This window comes from Notechis scutatus, chromosome 4 (assembly GCF_049901735.1).
Source record: "Notechis scutatus isolate UNSWTSFEM ecotype Mainland chromosome 4, rNotScu1.2, whole genome shotgun sequence".
Taxonomy (NCBI): domain Eukaryota; kingdom Metazoa; phylum Chordata; class Lepidosauria; order Squamata; family Elapidae; genus Notechis; species Notechis scutatus.
Window position 1 is genome coordinate 15331321 of NC_142012.1, and position 22502 is coordinate 15353822.

Below are 22502 nucleotides of genomic sequence, written 5' to 3' on the forward strand. Positions count from 1 at the left end.
TGAGGCTGAGGGAGGCAGGGCCGAGAGGCGGGGCTTCTCAGCCATCCTGCAGGGACTTGTCCTGAGCCACGGAGACAGCTGTGGGCCGCCGCCACCCAGCGCTCAGTTTTGAAGGCGTTCCTCAGCCCGGCGCAGTTCCTGAATCTGCAGCTGAAACCCTCCGTTTTAAATGTCCCAATAGAAGAGAATATCTGTCGCTCAAGGTTGTAATGAGGAGGCATTGGCGCTCCCTGAACTTGGTGGTTTGCTGGCAGACGTTTTATTACCCGACTAGGTAACAACATCAGATGTTACCTAGTCAGGTAATGAAACGTCTGCAAGCAAACCACCAAATTCGGACTCCCTCCCCCCGGTCCTTGAAAAAGTGTTTCTGCATGAAACTGGTCCCTGGTACAAAAAAGGTTGGGGACCACTGCTATAGTCCACGGGGCTGCAAAGATTTGACATGACTTAGCAACTAAACAACAGCAAATTCAACAGAGACTTCTACATAAATAGTTAACAGCACGAGGCTACATCAAAGTGAATGACACCACCAGTACCTATCATTCAGCATTGATTGTTCCTGAGTTCTGCTCCCCAAGTTCTCCTTCGACCTTTCTGTGTAGGATCCTAAAATCCAAACTATTCAAAACAAGTCTTCCATCACTGAGTTACTTGTTCACACTTTGAATGAACAAAGTGCCAAAACATGAAACCTTGCAAAAGTTTACCTGAAAACATTCAATGTAGAAGAACATTAAATTCTTTTGAACATTTCTCTTTGCTTTTTATTAAAGAAAAAGAAGAAGAATAAAAAGACTGTGCCAGAAAATATCAAACCACAAGCAACAATGTTATTTGTGCACGTGGCACAAATAAAATCCCTGAGAGATTGTTCATTGCTGCCCACTGCTCAACCTTCTTCAGATTCCGCAGGATTGTAAACAAGGAATCACAGGGTTCAAGGAAAAACACCATTACAGAGAGGCAAAGAAAAGGAACAAACACTTACAAAGAGCAGCATTAAAATAGCTAAAAAGAAGAAGATTCTTGTTTGATTGTGAAAGGAGTAAACTAATTCTAACCTCACTGAATTTTTTTGAACAAGGACAGAGAAGAGCCAGTGGAAATCAAGAGGTTTGGCTTAGTGGTTAAGGTGCTGGCTTAGAAACCAGGAGACTGGAGATGTAGTTCATCTTAACAATGAAACCTGGCTGGGTGACTTTGGGCTAGTCACTCTCTCTCAGCCCAACCCACCTCACAGGGTTGTTGTTGTGGAGAAAATAGGGAGAGAAAGGAGTATTAAGTGGGTTACTTATAAAAGAAATAAAGGTGGGATAAAAATCAAATAAATAGTCTTTTTTTTTTCCTAACAGCATCCTGATAATATAAATATTGCTGTTTTTTTGCATCAGAATATAGGATTTATTGTTTCTGTTGTACTACATTCGTACAAAGTCAAAATGGATTTTGCCTGACTTATAAAATATAGTGCCATAATAAGTGCATGTGAAGAAACCAATGCATAAATCACAGCAGTTTATTCATCAAAAGAGATTCAAACAGTGCCTAAATTACCCTTGTATGCAATATGTCCTCATAGCACAAATTTAGCTATTTTAAGTCTGATCCAAATGTTAAAGAAAGGGATATAAATCCTATAAAATATAAGCCATTCACAGTTGTTTTGGGGTCAGATATCCCTGAAATGAAATAATGTTTGACAAAACAATGAGATGTTTTAAAGTATAAAATGTTTTTTAAGATCCCGTTTTCCTCTCTGGAATGCTTGCCTTCAAGCATTTTTGATATAAAACGTGTCCGCTAGACACACAAAAAGATCAAACAGGCCATTCTCTAGATAGCTGTCAGCCCTATTATGTAGGCCAGACTAAGAAACCAATGCCATATAAGTGGCAGGGCTGTTTTTATTGTAACAGTTATAATAACAGACTCTTGCAAGTCTGAATCTGTTGCCCACCTCCCTCCCTTTATCTTGGTGTGAACTAAGGAATGGCTTGTCTGAGATGTTTTCATTTCTGAGAAGGGGCAGTTGTCTGATTGCTGCCTTAGTAGTGGCTGTTCCTCTTGAGGAAGGCCATTCCCTGTGGCCTCTACAGTAACATACTATTTTGTACTTGAAATAGAACAGAATAACAGAGTTGGAAGGGATCTTGGAGGTCTTCTAGTCCAACTCCCTGCTCAAGCAGGAAACCCTATACCATTTCAGACAAATGGTTGTCCAATCTCTTCTTAAAAATTCCTAGTGTTGGAGCATTCACAACTTCAGGAGGCAAGTTGTTCCACTGGTTAATTGTTCTCCCTGTCAGGAAATTTCTTTTAAGTTTCAGGTTGCTTCTCTCCTTGATTAGTTTGCACCCATTGCTTCTTGTCCTGCCCTCAGGTGCTTTGGAGAATAGCTTGACTCTCTCTTCTTTGTGGCAACCTCTGAAATATCAAAACACTGCTCTCATGTCACCCCTAGTCCTTCTTTTCATCAAACTAGACAAACCCAATTCCAGCAGCCATTCTTTATATGTTTTAGCCTCCAGTCCCTTAATCATCTTTGTTGCTCTTCTCTGCACTCTTTCTAGAGTCTCAACATTTGTCTAGCATTGATTCTCTGGGGTCCCTACATCAGGTCTGGCCTATAACTGGAGGGAAAGAAATTATGAGTTTACCAAAAACAGTTTGGTCCAAAAACAGTAGCAAGGTTGGAAACATTCATCTTGTTCTCAGAATGATGCTCGGCAACCCGTTTCAGGAAGTGGCAAAGATACTTAAGGAGACAATAGTGAGTCTCGGGCATCTGCCTCAGAAGGTCTCTTAAATCGCTAGTCTCCATACCACACTTCTGGCTGGCTGTAAAGAGAGAAAGAAAATATGATACACCTATTCTGTGGTACACATCAAACAAAAGTAGCAGAAATGAACAGTACTGAATTAAAAAAAAAAAGAAAAGAGATAGTAATGTGAAGATGATCATTAATGGAAGTACCTTAACTAAATAAACTATGACTTCATCTTTCTGTTTTACTTCAATTGCAGTTTGGCATGAAATTTGTTCCTGCTTAGAATTTTGTCCCTAAACCACCGCCTGCAAATTTTCTTCAAACCATGACCATGAAGTATGAGTTAGCTGTAACTTTCCAGGTCAAATGTCATGTTTAAACAAGGGCTAGAAAAACACACATCCAAAACAGAGGAAAGAGGAAGTTCAAATTTATGGAAAGAACCTCTGCTGGGGAAGTTAAGAATCAAAGTGGGAATTGGTTGATTGTGACATCTTTCTCTCTCTGTCTCTCTTCTATTGCTCTACAATACAGCAGGGGTGTCCAATCTTGGCAATTTTTAAGACCTGTGGACTTCAACTCCTGGAATTCCCCAGCCAGAATTCTGGAAGTTGAAGTCCACAGGTCTTAAAGTTGCCAAGCTTGGATTCCCCTTCTCTACATAATACTGAATGAAATGAAAAGGTGAAGCTAGGCCTGCTGAATTCAACTTCTTCAATATAAATCAAGTAAACAGTTTGATTATAGCTACCTTGACTACAAAGTACTTTTATCTTGAAAGAGATTAGCATCTTGCTGGTTTTCCACAAAATTATAAAAGGTCTTTGTTAAAATAGAAAAATACCAAATCAGCTGAAAAGTCAGCGGGGAGCTTGTAGGAGGCAATTAGCTGTCCAAAGTATTTCCTAATCAGGCAGATAGCCAGGAAACCTGTTTCCTTATGAAAGAGATTGGATCCTGGGCTCATAACTGAGTCTTTGTACTATTATTTAGATAAAGTTCATCACTAGACAATTTATTGTCATGGTGAAGTGTACTGGTCTGATGCACGCATTACAGAAAGCCAGGATTTGAAAGCCTTAATGGTTTGACTAAACCACAGTGGTCTGGGTCACATTCAATGCTGTGTTGTGAAATGCTAACCCTCCCAAAGTCACTGGTAGATGGGTGGCATGCAAGTTTGATAAACAAACACCCATTTGGATCAGACACTGTGCTAAGAAAAAACAATCAGCACTGTGTGTCAACCTGACCTTGGTATCCTTAAACTAACCGGCATGTTTGCAATATGTATTTGGCTCTTGCTTAAGGAAGTAAGATCAGTCCAGCAATGGAAAAAGACTAACTTATTTCTAAACTTTGCAAAAAATAAATAAAGAAGGCAATCTGATCTTACAAAAATATGGAAATCCATTATTATTCTCCACTTCACACTTAAAACTAAGATTTCTTAATGCTGATTTGCTAAAAGTTATTCTAGCCTGATTTCCCATATACAGGTAGTTCCTTCCAACTCCTATTCTTTTCTATTCTATTCTATTCTATTCTATTCTATTCTATTCTATTCTATTCTATTCTATTCTATTCTATTCTATTCTATTTTCTATTCTATTCTATTTTCTATTCTATTCTATTCTATTCTATTATTCTATTTTATTCTATTCTATTCTATTCTATTCTATTCTATTCTATTCTATTCTATTCTATTACTGACTTACAATCATTTTTTTACTGACTGTTCAAAGTTACCATAGCTCTGAAAAAAACGGACTTATGACCCATTTTTCACACTTACGACCATTGCAGCATCCCTGTGTGATCAAAATTGAGATGCTTGGCAACTGGCATGTATTTATGACGGCTGTAGTGTCCTGGGGTCATCACCTTCTATCAAGTAAAATCAATGGGGAAGCCAGATTCACTTAACAACCGTGTTACAAACCTAACAGCTGCAGCAATTCACTTAACAACGGTGGTAAGAAAGATGGTAGTATAGGGCCAAAACTCACTTAACAACTTTCTTGCTTAGCAACAGAAATGTTGGGCTCAACTGTGGTCGGTCATAAGTCAAGGACTAAATTAGTATTAAATTAGTATGCCTGGGTTTGCACATCACACACTGTGTTTGCCATAAGTAAACAAAACAGTGGTGTCTGCATTGGAAGTAGCAAGGGGGAAGGAAAATAACACAGGATGTTCCTACAGAAGTCCATGATAGCAACCCTGCTAGTCAGACCAATGGTCTCTCTAACTCAGCATTTTTCAATCTGGACACCTCCCTGCCTTCCAATGTGAGAGCGCCCAAGCTACCAGGGCCATTGATGAGAATTTAGATTTTCAAGGAAATATAAAGACACATACACACAATAAAATATGCCTGCTCTATTTGAAAAGGAATTTGCTTCGAGAAGATGCATAGATCATTTGATTTTTCCAAAACTTGTGCACTTCCTTTAAGTTCATGCTGGAAAAGTCCTCTAACCCACTTCCTAAATTACTGCTTGTTTTTTCTGTAAACAATACATAAGCAAATGTTCCTTTAGTCTTATTACTTGGGTAGTGCAATACATAACCAGGTCTTGTTGAGTGATACAGTGTTTATGGAAACAAACCCTATGACCAAACAGTTGGACACTGATTTTATTAAAAAAAAAAAATTCCTGGGGACAAGGGACAAACAGGACTGAAAGCGGAGACAGCCCAGAATAGTACTTAAGAAGGCCGGGTTTTTTTTTTTACTGCAAGGTTGTTCTGGATTCTGAAAGAGCAGCCATTTGCAAGCTCAATGTAAAGAATTCAACATTTTGCAAATGAAATTAGACAGCCATTTGTCTGAAATGGTATATAAGGTGTTGAGCAGGGGTTTGGACTAAAAGACCTGCAAGATCTCTTTCAACTCTGTAATTTTGTTGAATACAGGAAGGAAGGAAGGAAGGAAGGAAGGAAGGAAGGAAGGAAGGAAGGAAGGAAGGAAGGAAGGAAGGAAGGAAGGAAGGAAGTGGGGAGGTAGGGAGGGAGAGATTGAAAGAAAGATTGAAAAATATTGAAAAACTGAAAGAGATTTCACTGAGCAGTGACATGGTTTGTTCTATTAAAATGAGAATGAAGAATTTGTGTTCAAATATACTATTTTTAATTGAACTGCAGGTTCTTTCCTAGAAAATAATTCTCCTGGGGTAGAAAAATAAAGATTTGTTTAATGCTCTCTACATGGATGTATCTAATTACTGTATGCCTTAATGTGACTGGTCTGGCTTGGGCTTAGCAGTCATTCCAGGTGCATCAGAATCATGTCAGGTGATGAATTAACAGAGTATGCATCAGAATCATGTCACTATGGTTCAGCCATGGTTAAAATCAAGCATGGTTTAGTACATCAAAAATACTAGAAAGCTGTAATATATTTGGACTTTTGCAGTTTAGCATGTTATGTGGCTCATTAACTCTGTTTTCTAAGTTATGCTTTATTGCTTGCATAGCTGTGTAAACCAGCCAACTGTGGAATATTTTAAAAAACACTTTAATAAGAAATCATAGCTTAATGTGAAGCATGAGTAAAGTGAACAAATCAATTCACCTAGCATACAGAACATTTCACATGAAGCAGATTTAATTCTCCAAAGCAGAATAGTTCAAGCCTACATTAAAATACAAGGGAACTCACTTGGAGTCTTCTAAATACAAATTATCTGCTTCACCATGGAGCTGCTAGCCTTCCTTAATCTGCAATAATCAAAATAAGCTGCTCCAAAGCAATCACTCTAATTAAAGTTCCACATAAAATATAGGATAGACTTATTCACCCATGTAATTTTGTTTTCATGTGAATATGAAGCATTATAGGTGATGAATATGTCAAGCCATTTCTGCAAAAGGGTTTCTACAAAATAATTGCATCTATCCTGTCTGAAACAATGATACCTATTATTTAAAAAAAGTAAAAGTAGCAGACCACACAGTAAGGAATGTATGTTTGATGAGAAACCATCACCTTCATAAAGCTGGATGAATTTGGGGTAAAGGGTAGAAGGGATCACCCGATCTGGCAGCTCCCGCAGAAATAACTTCAACAAACTGGCGGCTGAGCTTACGTCAGCCTCTGTGGCGAGATCTACTTGATCTCCACCCTCGTACTTCATGCGCAGCTGTTCCACTGTTTTCAGGTTACCATTCACCCTGAAAAGACCTTCTTGCTTGAGACCTGTAATTACATACATAAAATGAGATAAGATAAGCAGATTTCCTGGCCTATGTTAAAAAAAAAAAATCTGGATAGAACAAATGATGGCAAAACTCATAAAATCAGGTGCTCTCCACCTTTCTGGACCAGGAAACTGAGATCCAAGCTGTAGATCCAGGAGCAGGTTGGAATGAGCATTAAAGTAGGGCTGCTCAGGAATTCTGGGACTTGAAGTCCACTAGTCATAAAGGGGTCACCTTTCCCCACCCCTGCACGAAAGGATTGGCCAATGAGCATGCACAGTTGCATTTTTTAAAGCCCCACTGGTGGAAAAACTTCACACAGGAAGTTAACATAATGAGAACAGATGAGGCTACACATTTTCTCACTAATGTTCAGGATTAAGAAACGAGCCTTCAAAGAAAGTAGCGTCCTTCCTATTGGCCTGGGTCTCCAAAAGAGCTACAGGTAGTCCTCAGCTTACAGATATTCACTTAGTGACCGTTCCAAGTTACAACAGCAGTGGAAAGAGTGATTTATGACTGCCAGTCGCACTTACAATCCTCGCAATCATATGATCCAAATTTGAACACTTTGCAACTGAAATCTATTTTTTTTTTCAATGGTTGAAGCTTCCTCAGGTTACGGGACTGCAGTCTGTGATCTTCCCAGCTTGCATCTGACAAAAAAAAGTCCACGGGGGAAGCCAAACTTACTTAATAATGGCAGTGATTCGCTTAACAACATGGGAAAATATCTTAAAATCGGGCGCAACTCACTTAACCACGGCCTTCTTAAGAAAATAAATTTTGGTCGTAAGTCGAGGACTACCTGTACAGCTAAAGAAAGAGGAATATCCACAGAGCCACTGCTATTCAGAGCTCCAAGAAAAGGACCTGAAACTTCTGTAAACTGTATTTATTAAATCACGTAGTGGAGCAGAGGCCACAGTGAAGAACAGTTTCTAAGATGTGAAATCCAGTGTTCAAATCCCACTTGACTTACACATTAAGTGAGCTACAATCTCTCCATTCCATCCCATCAGCCATTTGGGTATGATTGCAATGCCCCATCTAACAAGGTTAATGTAAGAAGCTGTCAATATGCTAAATGTTGCAGAATCAAGAGAAGAAGAAAAATAGCCAGAATGAACAGAAATCCCAGTCTGCCATCTGCTGGAGAGCATGAAAATATAGCAGGGAAACAAGTTCGATTTCAAATTTCTTTAATCTGGCACCATCCAGGTGTGTCAGGATTGCCAATCTAGAAATAGGTCTGAAAAGCTGTGTGGGAAATGTTTGGAATTGCAGTTGAACACATTTGGGCATAAAATCAGTAATTTCCAAGCCCCCGACTTCAACGTCTCCCTCTCCCAGTTCTTAAATTCAGTTAAGGCTGTGTTGTGCGAGTGTTGATTCTTTGAGCGTCATTCTCTTTGATCCCTGGTTTCCTAAGTTTGTATAGGAACAAAATGAAGGACTAGGGGAGACATGATAGCAATCTTCCAATATCTCAGGGGCTGCCACAAAGAAGAGGGAGTCAAGCTATTCTCCAAAGCACCTGAGGGCAGGACAAGAAGCAATGGGTGGAAACTCATCAAGGAGAGAAGCAATTTAGAACTAAGGAGAAATTTCCTGACAGTTAGAACAATTAATCAGCGGAACAACTTGCCTCCAGAAGTTGTGGATGCTCCAACACTGCAAGTTTTTAAGAAAATGTTGGATAACCATTTGTCTGAAGTGGTGTAAGTTCTCCTGCCTAGGCAGGGGGTTGGACTAGAAGACCTCCAAGGTCCCTTCCAACTCTGTTATTCTATTCTATTCTATTCTATTCTATTCTATTCTATTCTATTCTATTCTATTCTATTCTATTCTATATTTTGCATCTACTGGGCATGCAATTTCCAATATTCACGGCCAACAGGGGAATCTTACAATTGTAGTTTTACATATAGGTAGTCGTTGACTTTCAAGGTTAACGGAGCCTGCCAATTACGGTCGTTAAATCATGTTGGTCATTAAGTCAGTCACCCACCTGACCAATTCAATTTTATGACCTTTTTTTATGGGTTTTTTTAGGAGAACCAATGGTTTGCTATGGGCCTGTATTGCTGAAAACTGGAAGTAAATGACAGGTCTTCACAAAAACGTTGTAAAACAAGAGCAAGATGACGCTTGCTAAGTTGTGACATTTGTCAGCAGGTCATTATCACCTGACCAACCCAACTTTACCACTTCTTTGCAGCAGTCATTAAGCAAATCATAGTTGCCAAATGAATCCACAATCCTTAAATGAACCCATTGTTTGCTATGGGGTTTTTTCCCTGCCAAAAACCAGAAGTAAACATTGAATTTTGTCAATAATAATAATTATTATTATAAATTGCAGTTGTATAACTATGGGACACAAAAATCAGCCATAAATGCAAGCAGGTTGCTGACTGTCTGAAATGCAGTCACGTGACTAAAGAGGGGGAGTGGTCCATCATAACTTCAAACAGTCACTAAGAGAGCAGTCGTAAGTCAAGGACTACCTGCATTTCTGAACCTCAGCAATATTAAGATGTACAGGTTGTCCTTGACTCACAACAGTTTATTTAGGGCCTGTTCCAAATTACACTGAAAAAAGTGACTTATGACCGTGTTTCATACTTATGACCATTGCTGTGTCCTGGGATCATGTGATCACCTCTTGCAACCTTCTAACAAGCAAAGTCAGTGGGGAAGCCAGATTTGCTTAACAACCATGTTACTAACTTAACAGCTGCAGTGATTCACTTAACAACCATGGCAAGAAAGGTCGTAAAATGGAACAAAACTCATAAGTCGAGGGCTATCTGTATAAACTTCAATCTCTCAGAATTCTCCAGCTAGAATTTGGAAAGTTGAAATCCACGCATCTTAAAGTCGCTGAGATTGAGATGCGTGGATTTAAGCCAGTGGTGGCTAACCTTTTACAGCTCCCATGCCGAAAATTGCATGCGCATTCACACAGGCACGTGTCAGCACCCAGAAGGCAATGGGTGCTGCCCCCCAACGCTCCCTGTGCATGTGCACGCAATCCCCCTGCATGTGCCGTGCATCTCTGCGCATGGACACGCAACCTGTCCCATGCGTGCTATGCATCTCTGCGCATGTGCCCCCTGCGCCCCCGCATACGCGCCAGATATTCAACAATCAGCTGTCGGGCGGCGGCACGCGCATGCGCCATGGGGCTCTTCCAGGCGACCTCTCGCGTGCCGGCAGAAGTGCTTCTGCATGTCACTTCTGGCATGCGTGCCATAGGTTCGCCAACACGGGTTTGCGCTAAGGCGTCCCAAGGATTCTAGCCTCTTTTGAAAGCAATGGGTTCAAAGACCATCCACACACCCCCTCCATCATTTTGGTTGTCTTCTTCATTTGGGGGGAAAGCTTCTCTCAACCATCTGAACTTTTGTTCCTTGATGTGATTTGTAAATCATAAAACATTTGGCATCAGTAAAACGCTCTTCCTGGGAAATCCTGGAGAAGATGGGACACCACGGAGGCTGAAAACGGGTGACAGCTGACTTGGGACCAAGCCATCTTTTTTCAAGGCAACCTACCTCACAGGGTTGTTGTTGGATGAAAAATATGAGGTGTGAGCCTTTTTTTAAAAAATAGGCCGTCTTTGAGCTGACCAGAAATAAAAATGGAAACAAAACAAAATGCATTGTTTTGTAGAGAATATAATTTTTCAACCTTGGTCCCTTTAAGATGGGTGGACTTCAATTCCCAGAATTCCCCAGTCATGCTGGGGAATTCTGGGAGTTGAAGTCCACCCGTCTTAAAGGGACCAAGGTTTGGAAATCTTGCCTTAGAAATATACAAGTTTTCCTTTCTTGTTTTAAAGGACTTGCGAGTAGCTTACCGTGCCAAGACAGATATTCTACAATATCCCACACCACCGTTGGGATTCCACACTTGCTCAGCCCTTCGTGCTGCAGTTCCTGAAGACTAACGCCAAACAACCTCCGGCGATGACAGGATCCCTTCTGTCGGCTTGGGGGCAGGACGGCAACCTTTTTCATATCTCCTTTAAGCCTGACCGCTGAGTTACTTTGCTTGAAAGGACACAAAAAGGGAGAACACCTGGTCAGAGTGACGATGGGAGGTGGCATGGCTTGACCAAGCACTCCCTTCCCTTCCGAGGGAACTGGAGGGATCGACTCTGTGGGTTTTATGGAACCGAAGCCTCCCTGAGGTCGAGATTCCAGGCAGGACTTCTAAAAAGGTCTGGGACAGATCGTGCACAGATGCAAACACAGAACACCCTGGTTGAACAGGAAAAAGAAAGTCAACAGGAGTGGCCTGAATCCGTAGCCAAGCAACTGAGTGGATAACTTAGAAACATTCAAGCTGCATTACCAGACGCAACTATGGGCGGAGCGGAAATTACATGTACTCTGTGAATGGGCCTCGTTTCTCTGAAAAATGAGTGTAAACATAGATGTAATATTATGCAATGGCAGAGGGCAGATCAAGTCTAACGTGGTAACCCAACACGGAAAGGTGGATTTGTAATGCAGCCCTGCGCAGACAGGCGTGGCATTTTTCCATCCTTCTAGGCAGCTTGTAAATTAAAAAATTATCTCAGTGTCTCATTAGGGAAGAGTTGCCCAGGTGAAAGATCAACTTCTGGCCTCTCTAGACAAGGCCTGAGGGATGAAGAAAGAAAGAAAGAAAGAAAGAAAGAAAGAAAGAAAGAAAGAAAGAAAGAAAGAAAGAAAGAGAAAGAAAGAAAGAAAGAAAGAAAGAAAGAAAGAAAGAAAGAGAGAGAGGGAGAGAAAGAGAAAGAAAGAAAGAGAGAGAGAGAGAAAGAAAGAAAAAAAGGAGAGAGAGAGAGAGAAGGGGAAAGGAAGGCATGGGAAGTGAAAAGAAAGGAAAAGAAGAGAGACAGGAAAAGAAAAAAGAAAGAAGGGAAAAGGACAGAATAAAGGGAGGGAGGAAGGATGGAAGGATGGAGAGAACGAAGGAATCAAAGAAAGGAAAAAAGGAAGGGAGGACTGCTTGGGGAATTATTTCAATTCACCATACTCTATGCTTGCAACTTTACAATTGCTTCTATCAGCATCAATGTTGCAGCCTCTATACTTGATCCCAGATGTTCGTGTGTGTGTGTGTGTGTGTGTGTGTGTGTGTGTGCAGAAGGCAGGCCCTCCCCAAGTACAGAAAAACAGATCATGGTATGCAGGGGCCGCTATATCTAATGAGGAGACAGAAGCATGTGGGAAAGGCCCATGCACCCATTGCTTACCCCACCTCTGATTCCAATTATTTGAAGTCACCGTTTTAAAGTTACCACGTTTGAGAAACACTGTTTTTAAGCTGTATATAATTAAAGAAGCCTTATGCATATATCAGCAAATATAAATAAAAACAATGCATAAAATATCATTTTACCTGAAAATTAACTTCTCGGATTATTACTATTTTTTTTTACTGTATAGTCTAGAGAGGTGGAATTTCCTATTGGGTTATTCAGGTCTGACTATTCATGTTATCATTTTGCTGGGTGTTAAATTATATGCACCGTTTATAAAAATTACTATTATAATTTGCCTAGAAAGCAGATGTAATCATATTGTTCATCTGTTTTCAGGAAACTGGGGCCAATGCTTGGTTTTGCACACCTATCTTCTCTCACACATATAGCCTCCTCTCTTTTTGCCCTACAGTTGCTGTACATCTTTATGTACATCCATTTTCAATTTAAGCATGCTGTGATTAATTGTTGGCCATTAGGGCAACCTAATGAGATAGCACCACACCATAGTTAGCAATGGGGGTGGGCTTCAAAAATTTTAGCAACGGGTTCTCTGCCTGGTTGCTGGGTGGGCATGGTCATGGTGGGCGTGGCCTAGTCAGCCTCCTTCACCACGGCAGAGGGGGAGGTGTTTTTTACCCTCCCTGGGCTCCGTAGGCTCCGTGGGGATTCCTGGGAGGGGCGGAATGGGATGGGCGGGGTCAGCCAGGAGTGGGATTTGGGGGTTCTCCAAATTGCACAGAATCTTAGCTAGGGGCTCTCCCAAACCCCTGCGAACCCTCAGCAGCCCACCCCTGGTTAGCAATAAATCTCATACCTATGTAAATCACACATATTAAAATGCAGATAAGACTATGAGAAAGAATACAGAATATATACAATTTGTACACACTTACTCCTCAACACCATTCATTTGGTCACCATTTGAAGTTCCAACAGCAGTGAAAAAAGTGACATGACCGTTTTTCACATTTATAACCGTTAACAGCATCCCAGTGGTCACATGATCAAAATTTGGATGCTTGTATAACTGGCATGTATTTATGATGTCTTGGGGTCATGTGATCACCTTTTGCTGCCTTCTAAGAAGCAAAACCAACGGGGAAGCCAGATTCACATAACAATTGTGTTACTAACTTAACAACTGCAGTGATTCACTTAACAACTGTGGCAAAAAAGGTCATAAACAGAGCAAAAATCACTTTAAAAATGTTATTGCTTTGCAATGGAAACTTCGTGGTCAATTGTGGTTGTAAGTTGAGGATCACCTTATTATATCTTTTATGCAGAATGATCTTTTCCCCATTTATTGGAATCCATTTCTTTCTACTGAGAACAAGTAAGCTATAAGGCAGGGATGTCAAACTCAAGGCCCGTGGGCTGTTTAGATCTGGCTCATGGGACCGCCCTGGAAGCAGCAAAGGACCAGCACACATCAGAAATAAAGCTCAGCCACCCCACCCCCCCCACCCCCGCAGGCTCCGTTTTCACTGGCAGAGGGCTAGCAAAACAAACTAAAAACAAAACAAAAGGAGAAATGTTTCCCCATTTGCATTTGAGCTTGCAAGAAGGGACAGGAAAGGGAAAGACGAAAGATGAAGGGAAGAGAGCAAGGAAGGAAAAATAAGGAAAGAGGAGAAGAAAGGAGAAGAAAGGAGAAGGAAGAGGAAGGAAGGAAGGAAGGAAGGAAGGAAGGAAGGAAGGAAGGGAGGGAGGGAGGGAGGGAGGGAGGGAGGGAGATTATAATGAGAGTTAGGGAGGGTCAGAGGAAAGTCCTACCTTAGCACTTGGCCACCACAAGTGCCCCCAACACGAGTGACATTGAGCTGGCCACACACCCCACGGCCATGCCCTCTGCCTCAGATCAAACACAACCTGATGAATTTGAATCTGATACCCCTGCTATAAGGGAACAGCAGGTCTTTTTTTATTATTATTCATAACAAAAATTCATATTCATGTATTGTCAGGGCATATCGTTTACAGAGGAAAAAAGAAAAAAAAAAGAAATAGTAACACATATACTAAAAACAATAGTCATGGTGCAACAGATTAATTTAACTAAATTTATCTTTGTTAGCTTATTTGTAATCCTGTTGATTATATTGGCATACTTGTAGTTATAAACCATCTTTCATTCATAGCAATAATCTTTCTTCATCTAATTTCTACCTCTTGTCTCTAACCACTCTTAAAATCTATCCCACGTTGAGTAATATTCTATACCTCCGTTGTCCTCTATTTTTCATTTCAATCTGTCCATCTCTGCACAGTCCAGTATTTTCCGAATTACATTCTCATCTGAGGGACTGTTCTCATTTTTTCCAATATTGTGCAAACACAATCCTCACTGCTGTCAATACATTCAAAACTAGGTATACAGTCCCTTTATCATAGCCCTCCGGCATTATACCTGACAGAAATATTTCTGGTGTCAGATCTATATGTTGCTTGATCATCTTTTCGAACCATGTATGTATTTTCGTGCAATATTTTCTTGCTTTCATACATGTCCACCACATACGATAATAAGTACCTAAGGTCTGATTACACTTCCAACACTTGGCGGACATATTGCTGAATATTTTTGCTAGTCTTGCCGGTGACAAATGCCACCTATAAAACATTTTATAGAGATTTTCCATATAGAGATAGATAGATAGATAGATAGATAGATAGATAGATAGATAGATAGATAGATAGATAGATAGATAGATTTTTAAAGGGAACAGCAGATCTTCATATGCTGTTTGAACCATTTATTTTGAATGAACAATGTTTTAAATCATGTTAAATCTTGTCTGCTTCTGATTGTTTAAAAAGTGCTTCTGTAAACAGGCAACAAGTAGTATGTTTATAATCTCTACTTCAATCATCTTCATACTGCAGGCAGACATACGAGCACTTGCTCTTGAGATCAACCGCCTGACAATTTCAATCACTTTTACTGACAAAAGTACCTCAGCAAAAAGAACAGTAAACCCCCACAAATCAGAAGTCCTCCCATAAGGGGAAATCCTATTTAGAGGAGCCAACCACATTTCCCTCACACCTCTTCTTCTAAAACATGCAGACTGCCACTTGTGCAACTGTGAAATTATTGTGAAATCAAATGCTGCAAATTCCTGAACCACAGGCTAGCACTGAAATAACTTTTCAAAACAGTAATAAAATCCAACCGGGGTAAAACAACAACACAATTTCTACAGATCTCACTTTACTGTAGTTCTCCAGGCATGGACACCAATGCCTGAGAACAAATGCTGAATCAAGAAATGATTTCCCAGAGCTAAAAATAAAACCCCAAAACAAAGCAAACTCTCTCCTGATATTTATGGGAGGCAACATCTGCCGCAGAAGGCTATAAAAAGTCTTTGATGTTCTCTGAACTTGGTTGGTTCCTTGCAGACGTTTCATTACCCAAACCAGGTAATGTCATCAGTGCATAATGTCTATGGAGATTCTCAATCATCCAGATCCTGATGGTCCCAAAGTTGTTATTTTATTTTCCAGTAGTGAAATCTCTTCAAGGAAACCACCAAGCTCAGAGAGCACCAAGGAACCCCCATTTCAACCCTGAGCTACAAATAGTCTCCTCTGCGCTTATAGTAAATCTATACAGGTAGCCCTTGACTTACAACAGCTCCTTTAGTGACCAATAAAGGAGAATATATGTAGCTCTGGGATTGAAATGAGGGGGTCCTTGCTGCTCTCTGAGCTTGTTTGGGTTTTTTGCAGACATTTCATGACCCAACTAGGTAACATCATCAGTGCTAATAAGGAGTGGGGTTTGTTTCCTCAGTAATAAGGAGAAAATTCACTCCTGACTAGGACTGACGATGTTACCTAGTTAAGGGTAATGCAATGACTGCAAGAAAACAGGCAAGCTCAGAAATGACCAAGGACCCTTTTAGTGACTGTTCAAAGTTACAACTGCACCGAAAAAGGTGACTTATGGCACGTTTTTCACACTTACAAACATTTGCAAGCATTTCCACTGTCACTTGATCAAAATTGAAATGTTTAGTGGCCACCGACTCATGACAGTGACAGTGTCCCAGGGTCACAGGATCTCACCTTTTGCGACCATCTGCCAAGGGAGAAGCCAGATTCCCTTAACCACTGTGGCCAAGACAGATTGTAAAATGGGGCAAAACTCGCTTGTCAAATATTTTGCTTTAAGCAAGCAAACTTTTGTTGGCTTTTGTGGCCATAACTCAACTTTTGTTGGCTTTTGTGGCCATAACTCAACTTTTGTTGCTCCATTGTAGCCGTAAATCGAGGATTACCTGTATTGCAATAGTTCTTGATTATAATATATATATATATATATTTGTTTTCTTAAGTTTTCGCGGGTACTTACATGAATGGTATTCAGCTTTGTTTGGGTATTTTCCCACCTCATTATAGTTGTGCTTTTAAAGTTGTAGCAACGTTGTAGCAAGTTGTAGCAAGATTCTGCTGAAACTTTGCTACAACTTTAAAAGCATGTGGGAAAATACCCGAACAAAGCTGAATACCAGGTAGTCCTCGATTTATGGCTACAATATATTATATATTATATTATAATTATATTATTATAATCGGAGGCCAGGAGAAAAAGATGGCAAATATCTCCAACAATAAAACAAAACCGACTGCCTCATCCAGGCAGGGCAGCTACAGCGAATAGCAATCCAGACGGTCGCGCATTCACCGAGGAACGCAGCAAAGGCGTTCAAACCCGCGCGCGCTTTCGCCCACCTGGCCCGCGTGCAAACACACGCAGCCCCCCACCCCACCCCGGCCTTCCTTCTCCCGCTCTCCACGCCTACCGACCGCCAGGCAGCCCCGTACTCACACAGATGGCCAAGGCGCCGGCCCCCATCCTTTCCCGAGGGGCTGGGAAGAAACGAGGCGGCCGGGAGGGGTTTCAGGAAGGAGGCGCTTTCCCCCTCCACCCACCCCCAGCGATCGTCTTGCAGGGCCGGAAGGCGGAATCTCTTCGCGCGTCGCTTGATCCCCGAGGGGGTCCACGGGCAGCGAGCGCCGCGACAGTCTCGCCACGCAGGGAAGTTCCGTTTCCCTTCGCGCGCGGGATGCCCGCGGCTGACACGGAGAGCAGCAAAGAGAGAAGAACTCTTTTTTTAAGTCGGCCCTGGAAGTCACGTGACCCGGGGCCTCCGAGTCAAGCCGCATCTTCCCCGGAAATTCCAGGGATTTCAACGGGAGGCTGGCGAGGAATGCCCGCTGGAAGTCGGCCGTAGCCCAGTGGCGGAAGCAGCTGCAGCAGCTGGCATAGCGTCTTCGTGTATTCATTGATCTATACTGCATTATTATTGAAATGCAACACAGGTAGTCTTCAACGTACGACCACAATTGAGCCCAAAATTTACGTTGCTAAGTGAGTCTTGTCCTATGTTGTCTATCCAGCCCACAAACTGTTTACTCTTCTTCCATCTGGGAGGAGGTTCAGGTGCCTGCAGTCTTAAGATCAGCAGGCTAGGGAACAGCTTTTACCATACAGCGGTTTCCTTGCTGAACTCCTCCTTGCATCCCTTGATAATATATGATGTATTTTGTATAATTCTCTGTGCATTTGTATTTATATTCAACGTGTCCATAAACATTTTGTACAGTTGTATATGTTCATATATGTGCAGACATACTTATCTATGTGTGGTCATGTACATACATTTTGTTGTGTTTTCCATTGACATATTCATAGATGCCTTGCATATTTGCATACATATATTTATATTTTACTGTTGTTTTGCACTCTGGTTAACTGGCTAACTCTGGCTAACTGCATTTCGTTGCCTGTATCCATGGCAATGACAATAAAGTTGAATCTAATCTAACCTAATCTAATCTAATTTTATGACTTTTCGTACCACAGTTGTTAAATGAATCACTGCAGTTGTTAAGTGGCTTCCCCATCGACTTTGCTTGTCAGAAGATTGCAAAAAGTTATCGCATGACTCCTGGACACTGCAGATGTCCTAAAAATGAATCAGTTGCCAAGCATCTGAATTTTGATTGCATGACCGTGGAGAGGCTGAAATTTTGGAAGTGTGAAAAATGGTCATAAGTCCCTTTTTTTCAGTGCCGTTCTAACTTTGAACAGTCATTAAATGAACTGTTGTAAGTAGAGGACTACCTATACAGGTAGTCTTTGACTTAACAACAGTTCACATAGTGACTGTTTGGAGTTACAGCAGCACTGAAAAAAGTGACTTATGACTGTTTTTCACACTTATGACCGTTACAGCATCCTCATGCTCCTGTGATCAAAATTCAGATGCTTGGGTAGCAATGATGACCTTGGAAAAGATGCGACAGGTGTGTGAAAACAAAAGCTGGAAACAGAATACAGGTAGTTCTTGACTTACAACAACAATTCATTTAGGGTCCATTTGAAATTACAATGGTACTGAAAAAAGTGAGTTATGACCATTTTTCAAACTTACAACCATTGCAACATCCCCATGGCAACTGACTCATATTTATGGTGGCCGTAGTGACTGGGGTCATGTGATCATCTTTTGCAAACCTTCTGCCAGCCAGATTGACTTTAACAACCATGTTACTAATTTAACAACCTCTGTGTGTCAGGGCTCCGATAGTAACCCCCATTTAAATCATGAGTCTGATTTTAGCCTGATTTTCAAAGCTCAAAGAACATTTAGCGTAGCCAACTCTGAGGAACATCATTCATTGTCACCCTTGACCCTGGTTTTCCCCCACCCCCTGAGTGTATCATAATTCATATTCTCCAATGGGACACATCCATAGCCAAGAGTCATCAATCATGTTCTCCAGTTAGAATTTTGCGTGACAGAAACTTCGGTCACCTGGAAACTATCTATGAAAACATCCATGGAATGCAGTTTCTGTTTTGCAGCTGCTATACTACTACCCCGTCCCTTTCTGTTGGCAACTCTAAAAGACCAGAGAAATATTTTATGAGTTGACACTGTGATTCACTTAATAACTGTGTCAAGAAGATTCGCTAAACGGGACGACACCACTAAAAGGTTCTTCCCAGGAAACTCCGGAGAAGAGGGGACACCACCCAGGGCCTGTATCTGTATAGGTAGTCCTTGACTTACTGCCATTCATTTAGTGGCTATTCCAATTATGATGGCACTGCAAAAGTGGCTTATGTCCAGGTCTCACACTTATGACTATTGAACATCCCCACAGTCACATGATCAAAATTTAGGCCCTTGGCAACCAGCATGTATTTACCACAGTTGTAGAGTCCTGGGATCATGTGATTGCCAGTTGAGACAATCCTGGCTCTTAACAAGCAGTTGTTGGGGGAGGCCAGATTCACATAAGGACTGCATGATTCACTTAACAACAGTGATCTGCTTAACAACAATGGCAAAAAGGTCATAAAATCGGGTGCAACTCACTTAAGCTCTGCTTGGCTTAGCAGTGGAAATTCTGATGCCAATTTTGGTCATTAGTCCAGGGTTACTTGCATTGTGATGCTGCCCACCGACACAGAAGGGATACAGCATCTTTTGCAATGCTACCTAGTCACTATGATGAAAACACTAAACTCCTGGGGATGCCCAAGTAGACATCTACATAATTTGGCCAAAGAAGATGTTCATTCTTAGGTATATTTGCTTTATCTCTTACTCGCTCCGAAAGATAAATTTTCTGCTACAGTTTTGTTGCTGTTATTTCTCATAAACACGGACACTGAACCAAAACTAATTGGAAGGGATCTGAATGTATTTTTTAAACTGCTCATTAAAATCACCAGTAGGCTCTTTTTTAAAAAAACAAAAACCTTTCTTTGGATTATACCCTACCTGAGCACAATTTGATGATCTATATGATAAAAGTAGAAACGGCAATACTTGTAGGCAGATTTCAGAGAAGAGAAATCATCAAATACAGGAATAAAGTAGACTTCTGTTTGTAAAGTCTGCATGCATTCTGGGAGCTGAAGTTCATATATCTTAAAGCTGCTGCAGGTTGAGAAACACTGCCTTAAAGGGACAAATGTCACAGTCCTGAGAAGGAATAGCTACTGGTAGGTTATTTCAAAATACATCGTTTCCTGATTTAAGATATATAGAGCGCCATGGTGGCGCAGTGGTTAGAATGCAGTGTTGCAGGCTAACTCTGCCACTGCCAGCAGTTCAATCCTGACCGACATAAGGTCACTCAGCCTTCCATCCTTCCAAGGTGGGTAAAATGAGGACCCAGATTGTTGGGGGCAATATGCTGACTCTGTAAACCGCTTAGAGAGGGCTGTAAAGCACTGTGAAGCGGTATAAGTCTAAGTATTATTGCTATATTATGATTTGCAAAAGAAAGGATTAAATCCCTATTTGAACAATGCTGTTATTAGAGCCAATTCAAGATCAGAAAATCAAGTGCATTCTATTCAGAGGGAGGAAGGAAACAGTTTCTTCTTATTTTTTCTTTTCTTAAAAAACTACCAGACTTTTAAATGCAGTCTTGATATCCTCAGCTCTAAGATTGATTAACAAAAAAGAGGTAAAGACTTCCCCTGTCCAGACGCTTCCATAGTAATGTGGACGGCATGATTATATGCTGAGGTCCATGGAATGTTGTTATCTTCCCACAGAAATTGTACCTATTTATCTACTCTCATTTGCATGCTTTTGAAATGCTAGGTTGGCAAGAATGGGAGCTCATCCATCATGTGGTACTTGAACTACGGTAGTTGATAAGCCCAAATATTACCATACTATTTAACCTGTTTTCTGATATCAAAGCCCAGGGATGTACACAGGAAAGTGTATATAGAAATATGCAAAAATGGTAGCCATGCATAGAAGCTGAAGGGGGTTCATGTGAGAAGGGTTCAGAAGCTGAGCTGGGGGGTTCATGTGCAGAAGCTGAGGAGGGTTCATATGTAAAAGTTGTGGGGGCTCATGGGTTGAAGGGTTTGTGCACAGAAGCTGGGGGTTCATGCACAGAAGCTGAGGAGGGTTCATATGTAAAAGTTGTGGGGCGTTTATGCACAGAAGCTGAGGGGTTCATGCACAGAAGCTGAGGGGGTTCATATGTAAAAGTTGTGGGGGGCTCATGCACAGAAGTTGAAGGGTTCATGCGCAGAAGCAGGTGTTCATGTGCAAAAGCTGAGGGGGGGTTCATGCGCAGAAGCTGAGAGGGGTTCATGCGCAGAATGAGGGGGGTTCATGTGTAAACGCTGTGGGGGGTTCATGCACAGAAGTTGAAGGGTTCATGCACAGAAGCTGAGGGGGGTTCATATGTAAAAGTTGTGGGGGGTTCATGCACAGAAGTTGAAGGGTTCGTGCGCAGAAGCAGGTATTCATGTGCAAAAGCTGAGGGAGGTTCATGCACAGAAGCTGAGGGGCGTGTGTGTCTTACTGCAACATTGCTCTCACCACAGAGGGCAGATTTCAGCCTTCTCCCCTAATCTGCGATAGCTGTCTTTGATTTTTGTATGAAATTGAAAGAGAACATTCAGTATTTTATTTGTAGTTCTCAAATGTTAACACCATGTGGCAGTATTTATTTATTTATTTGATCCTTTCGCTTCTGCTTTTCTGGCAAAAAGAAAGGAATGCCCTGATTCCAAGTCACATTTTTCTTTTGTCAGGAGCAGAAATCAAAGCCTTTGTCCCTAGTCAAGTTCCAAGTGATCAGAGTGACATTGTAGAAGACTTTCCTTGGTAATGTATGCATTTAGTATGCACACCCTTTGTGTCTTCAAGACAGTTAAATCTTGCCCTAAAATATGGGTGAGCAACCCGTGCCTCCTCCTTTTGCCAGAATGCTAGAGTTAAAATAACACAACTTCTGACTTAAAAGTGGATTAGGAAGCTATGGAAAAAAGTATTCTGTAATTTATTCCCTATAGTTTGCACACCTATAATTGACTCTCACTTCTCTCTTTTAAAAAAAAGCAAAAATCCAACTGGTACCTGTTCCCCCACAATGTGACCATTGGCTGATTATAAAATCCTCCAACCCCCCTCAAAAAAAAAAAAAAAGGAGAGATTTGTTTTTAATGTATTTATTTAGCATATTGCAAGGAGGGAGGAAAGAAGAAAAGGAGGAGGGAAGGAGGGAGATTTGAGTTGCTGAAATTATCTGTCCCAGCCACAAACTGCAATGTTTCTCTGTCATAAGGTTTGTTGCTGGGAAGAGAGATGTGGCAAACAGTATAATGCTCTTTGCAAATGAAGAGCTTCATACAAAAATTCTGGTTCACAGTTCTAGAACTTGAAAGAGTTTACACTTTGCTCTTAGTTATTTTGTTTATATAA

General features: G+C 41.1%; 1 protein-coding gene across 7 annotated transcripts in view; it reads right to left on the reverse strand.

Moving 5' to 3' along the window:
- The window catches only part of FAM13A (family with sequence similarity 13 member A), a 142110-nt gene extending 124761 nt beyond the window's left edge, over window positions 1–17349 (reverse strand). For 2 of the 7 annotated variants that reach the window (XM_087962862.1, XM_026672645.2), the window contains exons 1-4: window positions 17078–17325; window positions 10843–11035; window positions 6766–6975; window positions 2664–2844 (exon numbers count right to left, since the gene is read on the reverse strand). In XM_087962862.1, the coding sequence (XP_087818988.1) occupies window positions 2664–2844; window positions 6766–6975; window positions 10843–11035; window positions 17078–17104 (611 nt within the window). In that variant the 5' untranslated portion in view covers window positions 17105–17325. Of the gene's footprint in view, window positions 1–2663; window positions 2845–6765; window positions 6976–10842; window positions 11241–17077 lie in introns of those variants that run through there. The other 5 variants (XM_087962864.1, XM_026672646.2, XM_087962861.1 and 2 more) reach the window with 5 other exon arrangements.
- Between the last annotated feature and the right edge of the window lie 5153 nt (window positions 17350–22502).